The sequence below is a fragment of the Cyprinodon variegatus genome, unplaced genomic scaffold (assembly GCF_000732505.1).
Source record: "Cyprinodon variegatus isolate N-32 unplaced genomic scaffold, C_variegatus-1.0 Scaffold672, whole genome shotgun sequence".
Taxonomy (NCBI): domain Eukaryota; kingdom Metazoa; phylum Chordata; class Actinopteri; order Cyprinodontiformes; family Cyprinodontidae; genus Cyprinodon; species Cyprinodon variegatus.
In genome coordinates, this window is record NW_015151125.1 from 137,323 (window position 1) to 145,727 (window position 8,405).

Sequence of the window (8,405 nt, forward strand, 5' to 3'; positions counted from 1 at the left end):
GAAGAGGATGCTGCTACATCACAGACAGAAACCAAGAACTTAACTAGGCGATTCCAACACTTTTATTTATCATCAACTGTTTAAATGTTAACTGAAATGTTAGCTCCAGGCCATAAAGCATCCAGAGTCCATTCCTTGAAACAATCAACCAGACTAACTTGATTCACGCCGCCATGTTGCAGTACATCAACAATGACATCACAGGGTTGGTTAATGCTAAAGCTAAGAATTTTATACTGTCAGGGTTTTTCCGTATGTTTGAGTTTATTCGAAGTAACTTTGTATTTGTTTTCGGTCAGTGTTTAGTTCTTGAGTTACCATCTGTTGCCCCCTCAGCTTCCTTCTAGTTGCTTCCACTCACACCTGCTCCATATTCTGCTCAGTAGCCCATCCTTTGTCCTGTTTCCCTTATATACACCAGCTTGCAGTCACTCAGTGCTGGTTTGTTGTTTTGTTGCCTCTTCATCTCTTGCTCCCCACGTGAGTTTTTCCCTGATGTTTGCTGATTTTTGGTTCTTTGTATTTTGTGTTTGGATTTTGTTATCGAATCTAATTAAATCTGCAAATCTCTGCCTCCTGATCTCTGCATTCAGGTCCTTTTTCATTCGGGACATTTGTTATGATGGAGGACGAAGCTGAAAGGACACTGAAGCATCTAAATCACATTGCTTATGCTTTAGAGCCCATTCAATGTGTGACTCCAGCTATAGGAAGGAAAGAAGAGGCAGCTTTGGAGGCGGGGTTCTAACTATCCCTGCGATCCCACAGAACACCGGCTAGGATTTGTTACATTGGTACATGTGTTTTGGGTGGAGCAGGTGGCAACGTGACCTGATATGGCTGCTCTTCACGGTATGCTTCAATCTGAGCAATCCACAAAATGTTTTCCCTAAAGTCTTCGGGACCTTTGGGAATTCTTTTGGGGAAATTTTAGGAATCTCTTTACATTCATTTTCGCCTCTGTGCATGCTGTTTTACTTAATTTTCTCTTGTTGCAAAACCATGAAAAATGGCTTTAACTGAGGTGACTAAGATCAGCAGCACTTTCAGCATATTTGGCCTTTGATTCTTTTGTAATGTCCTGGAAAAATCATCGGTGGACTCTTGAAATACTTTCAACACTAGTGTGAAGGTTCACCACTGTTTCATGTTTAGCTATCAATAATATCTAATGGAGTTACAAAAGTTCAGAAATATATATATTTATATATGTATATTTCTATTAGGGCTGCAACAACAAATCGATAAAATCGATAATAATCGACTCTTAAAAGCGTTGGCAACGAATTTCATCATCGATTAGTTGTGTCACGCGATTAATGCGTCATCCGCCGCCGTCATCACTGCCACTTGATTGAAACGGGGGAAGAAAAAAAAATACTGCAGAGCTAGCCAGCGCCACAGGTGAGCAAAGGCTGTTTTCAAAAGGCAGTAAAGTCAACTGTTCTAATGATCGATACCGCAAACGTAAAGCGAAAAAAGTCGTAACATGCAACTTTTGTAAAAACAAATAAACATGGCACGGAAGGACCACTGTTATGACGCAGCACCTGAAAAGAAAACAGGTTGGAGCCTTCAATGGCAGTGAACAGAGCTGATCAGCAGGATGAGTAACCATGTTTGTTTGGTTTTAAAGTGGGGAAACGTAACGTTAGTTTCTCAGGTAGCTCATCTGATGCTTTCCTTACCGTGTTAGTAGGTTACAGACAGTGATAAAGTTGGNCGATTCATCGATAAATCGAAAAAATAATCGGCCGATTCATCGATTTTTAAAATAATCGTTAGTTGCAGCCCTAATTTCTATAGATAGGAGTATCATGTGTTACTCTTTGAGATATTTTAGCTTACTTCAAGCTGTCACATGGGTTCTAGTATTTGATTTCTTGATTTTGTGGCTAATGAACAAAAACAAAAGATGCCTTTTATAGTTAATTCATAATTCAGTAGTGGTAACCATTTGTTTGGTTACCCTTATTTAATCAAATAATCATTTGAAAACTTAGAAAGAAAACTTTGAACCAATCTCACTGAATGATCTGGTTGAATTGTCTCTGTAAAGTGCCTTGAGATAACATGTGTTGTGAATTGGCGCAATATAAATAAACTGAATGTAACTGATAATGAATTATTTGTTTCTTAACTTGTTATGGGTTCTGAAATACATAGAACAGACCTAATGGGGAGTACTCCTTTACTCTACACCACGTGTCATTGTGGTTTCCATCAGTGGAAGTGTCAGTGAAAGGTTTAAAGAAAAAGCCAAGCGTGTCAAATAAAGCTGATGCAGAGGATTATCATTATTAGACTAATGTGCTGGATACAACTCAGACAGTTCAAGAGCTGAATGGATGATAAATGGAAACAAAGAACGGAGGGACTCAGAGGTGACCATAGAACTGAAGTGCAGAAGGAAAATAATAGAAGTGAATAATAAAAGACCACAGAGAAACCAAGGAATAGAGAGAGAATGGAGTGAAAACTACAAAAGCATCCTTAACATTTTTAAATGACTCATAGCAGGAGGTTGGAGACCCTTCCCCTCGCAGCATTTGGATTAATGACCTGGGAGTAATGAGAAATGCTAACCAACGGTCGGGTTTACAGCCGGAGGATGGAACGTTAATTTATCTTTCTGACAAGCCTTGAATTCAATAAACCCGATAAAAACTCAGCAGATTTTGAACACAGTGGTTTGCAGAATGCTGCACTATGTTGACTTTTGCATATAATTTCATGGTTAACGATGTCAGAGCAGTTCCGCATGAAGGCACACTTCTCATTTAATAAAGATTTCCTGGAAAAAAGTGTTGTGCCTCATTAATAATCTGTCAAAAGGCTGCTTGACAGCAGAAATTAGGACGCGTATGTGTTCAGTAACAGATATGTGCAGCTGTGACTGAGCAGCTAATGAAAAGCGTGCTGTCAGAAATACCCCGTCACTGAATAAAACATGGACTCTTACTGCATCCATGATTCCTTAACACAAGTCCTGTGGCTTTCAATCAGGTGGGAATCGCTGCACACGCATGTATCCCTTCATCATGTGGCTGGAAACCCCTGGAGGTCTTGGTGGTTATGTGTTATGTAATAAGCTCAGGAGAAGAGAGGTGGGGGGTTCTCATGCACTGTTCACGCTCAGGCTTATCGCCCTGGGGCTCAGCTCTGAGCTTGGTGTGACTGATAAGAGCTGTGTGTGTGCATGAGACTGAAAAGAGAGGAAGAGTAAGTATTTGAGGCTTTAATCAGGCAATCATGTGTACACAGAGGGACTCTATGATGTTAAAGTGTGAGGATAGAAAATGAAGTGTGTTTGCTGGCTTCTTGTCAGTCTGAGGTTTAACCAGCCTTTCACGCTGTTCAATATTGTCTTTCTTTTGAGCTTCATATTTTCCTTTTGGAGAAATGAGAGTATTCCAGCCTAATGTACAACAATGGGATCGAGTTGCTTTCATTTACGTAGGTCATTATTTTTCCCCATAATACCCATCTGAAGTGCTGGTTGCAGAAAAGTGTAAGAGGTTAGATTTACCTGACCAAGGTAAAACTACGACCTAGGATTCTTGTTTTAGTCAGTTGGCTTTAAGCAAACGAATAAAGGACTTTTAGTATGTGCGACTCTGGAGAAAAAATATTTTTCCTGATATTCCTTTTAAAGAACAAATTAGTTATTTTTTTCTAGCAAACATTTAAAATTTTTCTGAATTTCCAGCCTATGTGTTTCTTGAGTTGGCAATTATTGCTGTCTTACTGGATTTTTTAAGAGTGCGTGAAAGAAATTGAGTCTCACATTTTTTTTCTTTGGCAGGAAAAATGCGTTCAGGTTGGTCAGAAAGGTTATGTTTTCAGTAAAATCTTCCAACAGAAGAAAATAATATTATAAGGCGTTTTATACATCTTTACCATATATGTACTTATAAGATGCAAAAAGACAAGCAATGGATTATTCTTAACAAAATAAAAAATAAGTGTTTAATAAAACTTAGTATATTTATGCTGTGTTCAAATAGCAAGAGTGACTTCTGATCACGGTCCCACACTTTTGATTAAAAAGTTACAGTACTGTAATACTCCAATAATGGCAACTGTAATGGCAATAATGGTTGCACAGATAACTGACAGAAGCACTTTTCATGCTCCGGCACTAAGTTGTAACTGGTGTCTGAAGGTGAGTGGAAGGTCCAAATTCCCAGTGACAGTAACAGTGATAGGAATAAAAGAACATCCAGGCGTTTCATTATCAGTTTTCTTGTTTTTTCGAGGCTGGATGTGTGGCACTGGCACCTGGGAGAGACTGTCAGTAGAATTTTCTGCAACATTAAATTTCTTTTAAAGGCAAAATGTAGCTGTTGTTGCAATAATGGATTTGTTTTACTGCAGCTACATTTAAAATATGTAATTCTTTGCTTCTAATAAGCTTTTTTTTTTTTTACTGTATTTGGGGATTGTTGAATTCAGTTAAGCATTTAAAAGCTTTTTTTGGCTTTTACAATCGGCTCCTACTAAAAAAAAAAAAAAATTATGAACAGTTTACCATCCAGTTTCTTCAAAGCTGTAGTGAACATTTTTATTTCACACTTGACCGTGAGGACCATTTTTACAGCTGCAAATATCATCAAACAGCATCTATACAGGTAATGATTTGATATAAATCATACGCTTTTAAAACTGTTTTGCTTACTTCAATAATGGATAGGTTGATGCTTTTTTCTTACTGATGTTTTGAACAGTCGCAAACATAATTAATGCATAAAATTGTCTATCACGTAGAAACCTATACAGGAAAGCAGATTAGCAGTAGTTGTTCAAAGAAACTAGCAGCAACTGGCTTTCCATCATAATGAAAATCAACAATATGGTCTAAAACAACCTGATCCCTTATTATAAAATGTCAAATCTGTAAAATAACAATTAATCTCTTTCTTACAAGGCATCCAATAAACGGAGACTTGAGTTTAACCTTTTAAAACATTAAAATGATTTCTGCTCAGTAGTTTTATATGTTATACATTAGGATAAAACACAGCTAGGATTGTTTATGCAGAGTCAATACTGATTCAAAAGAAACATGCTAAACCCCACATTCTTCATGTATGCTCACTGGTTCACAGCATGTTTGAATTAAAGGGATAGTAATGCCAACTGAGGCAACTAATGACACTTCAATAAATTCCTACAGTAAATTTTGATAGCATATTCTGCCAACTAGCTTCTGAGTCTTTATTGCCTGTTGGAAGAAACTAATTTACATTTTTTACAGTGCATAATATCCTGCGAACTGAGACATACGAGGTTTTAAAGTAAAAGTAGCCGGAAAACTCACAGTGGCACAGCACATGAAGACGATGATAAAGGTCCCAATGACTCCTCCAATTCCCACCAACCAGGTCATCCTGAGGAACAGGATCACTCCGAAAATGTTCTGGATGCAGGGCATGTAGACGCCCATCAGAGTGCCGAGCTGGGGGGCCTGGATAAAGAAGAGGAAAACCAAATAGTCAGACTTAATTGTTCAATTCATTCTTTTATGTGTGCTGCTAAAATGAAATTGTAGCTGTATAGTATACTTTTGAATGTCAATAAGCCACCACTTTTCAGAGGGTGAAGATTTGGCTTAGTGTCGCTGCCAAAGAGCTTTAAATGACTCCCCAGATGCACAGCATCATCATCTCAGACATTCCTGTTGCATTTTGGCCGTTATGACTCAGTGAAAATTGACATAACAGCCCTGCATGCTGAGAAGCACTGTTTGCAAACCTGCTATACTTCAGGTGTCTCGTCTATTTTTAGGTGTAACTGCAAGTATAGATCACGCACAGGCTAAAGAAGCACATTTAATGGCTAGACAGCTGTTTCCTCCCAAGTCCAAGCTTTCATCTAGTAGGTGTTTCAGGTTGAGCTTGGTGATAATGACACATAAAAAGGGTAATTCTGTTTTTTTTTTTCTAATGAGGTTCTTTCGAGAGTGATGAGATGGAAATATCTTACCCATCGCAGAAAATCCCATTTCCCTTGCAGATTATCTCTCTATGTAAAGGCTAAGAGAAATTCACAAGCTATAGGCACATTTTTGCATATGCAACCACAATAACTAACTGATGGAACATTAACTAAACTTCAGTAGAAAAGCTATGATCTTTTGGGCATAGGTGACATCATTCAGCAACAACGTATTTAGCAATAATAGATACATCATTATTAAACTGTGACCTTTCATAGCTTCAATTAAAAGGAACCACAAAAACGTAAATTAATTTAGATTTAATCCAAACGGAATGTCGATATTTAGTTTAAATTTCTTTTAAACGCCTGACATTGTGGTAGTTTAGGCATGACCAAAGGTCGATTTTTTTTTAGCTCCACTGAGATAGGCTGAAAATGTGAGTGAAATGCCTTTGTGCTGTCTGGTGCAGATAGAGCATTAACTCTGTATAATCATTGCATTACGTCTAATAACTAAGGTATCCCCTCGATTCATCTTCATTTACTTACATTTTCTAGCTTCTTCTTGCTTAAAACAGCAATAACATGATTTATTAGTTGCTTAACTTAGCAGCGCAATGATATAAATATTCAAGATATCTCTTTGCTGTTTTCTTTTTAAGATGAGGTCAGATAATTTGCCTTTGGCTGAGAGAACACACATTTTGGGATCAGAGGGAGGCGATGCAACATGTGTGCTGGCTGCTTGTAGAAATCCCTATGGATCTCTCTACTGTTCAGTTTTGTCGCAATGTTGCTGCACTGTTGGTCGTCTATGGCACATACAGGGATGTTGCCTGAATAGCTCGACAAGAACACTTCAAGGACAGCCTATCTAAAAAAGCTTGTGACATTTGGATAATAGGGACTTATTTTTTTTCAATTTCCCATAAATTGTTAGTCTATCGTTTTCTATGTTTTTGTCTGCAACTGTTTGGTCTGAGTATTATAGCATGCTGGATTTGTGTCTGTGCATCTGTGAAGGAATAGTTTAAATCTGAAGGATAAATGCAATCACCTTACGCATAACAGTGAATTATTAGTTTCCTACACAAGGACAGCTAGTAAAGATGCATAATCATCCCCATGTACAGCCTTGTCCCAGTTTAGAAAGTGAAAGTAACCACAGAAAAAAAGATAAATACTCTCTGTTACTTCTCTCTGCCAAAATAAAAACAGAAAAACAGGGCGGATGCTTTAGCTGTGGTTCTAGTCAACAAATATGGTTGCTGTAATTTTCAAAAACAAAGACGAAGTTCAAGTTTTACTTGCTGGTAATAATTTTCACATAAACAATTTAAATATATTTAAAAAACTGTGTTTTAACAGGCTGTGTTTAACCAGGTGGTCAGCAGCATAGGAGCAGCACAGGGGCCGTACTTCAACCATTACTTGTTACTTTGTACACCTCAGACTTATGGGATGAGTCAAAGATCCTTCATCTGCAGAAATGATTGGATGACATGAAAAAGCTGGGTATATAAGAGATGGACATGAACCTGACCTATATCTAACTAAATTGCTGTGTGGAGTGGAAACAAAAATGTCATTGTGGGTTTGGGCAAAACAAAGGAGATGATTGTAGATTTTAGATGGGAATGGAATATTTTTTTCTTCATGGAAGACAGAGTGGTGGTGGCAGAGTATAAATACATCAATGCTCACCTGTTAAGAGAGAAACTGGTTCTTTTCTTGGTCTTTTGAATGAATGAAGGATGGAGCACATAACCTCCATCCTGGCCCGCCCCTCCTTTGGCTAGTTGTGCATTTCAGAGTTTATCTTTAAGATTCTTTTATTTGTTTTATAAGTCTTTAAGTAGTTAAGCCCCTCCTAACCCTCTGAGTCTGTCCATTCCTAGGCTCCTACTCGGTCAGCTGACCTGCTTCTTCTGGAGATACTGATGTCCAGACGGAAGCTCAGAGGGTACAAAGCTTTTATAATTGCTGGTCAAAAAGTGTGGAAATAGCTCCCCTCCTCATTAGAACATCCTCCTCATTGTCTATTTTTTAAAAATCCTCCTTAAAATCTATTTTTATTCTTTGGATCTAAACGCAGGATGAGACTTTCTCTGTTTCGGCATTTTTTTTTAGTTTTCTTTTGAATGTTTTTATCTGTTTTAATTCAACTTATTTATTTTATCTGTTTTATTCTTCTAAACTCTTGTTTTTTTATATACATTTTAAATTTCCCTGGTACAGTGTACACATCACTTTGTTGTAGCTGTGGTGGTTTTAAAGGACTCTCTCTATAAATAAAGTTCAGTTTAGTTAAACATGAATAAATGCTTAACAGCTTAAGTAGGCAGCTACTCTATTGGGAAAATTGAAATCTTTTGCAACATTAAAACCTGTCTTCCTCTCCAACAAATATATATAAAAACCAGGGGTGCACATGTACACTTTACATACTTATATATAATATTATC

The 8,405-nt window shown here is 37.5% G+C and overlaps 1 protein-coding gene across 2 annotated transcripts in view; it reads right to left on the reverse strand.

Annotated features, from left to right (window-relative positions):
* LOC107097098 (solute carrier family 12 member 5-like) overlaps window positions 1-8,405 on the reverse strand; it is a 196,287-nt gene that overhangs the window by 34,625 nt on the left and 153,257 nt on the right. For both annotated transcript variants that reach the window (XM_015394098.1, XM_015394099.1), the window contains exon 4: window positions 5,321-5,467. In XM_015394098.1, coding sequence (XP_015249584.1) covers window positions 5,321-5,467 — 147 coding nt within the window. The remainder of the gene's footprint in view (window positions 1-5,320; window positions 5,468-8,405) is intronic.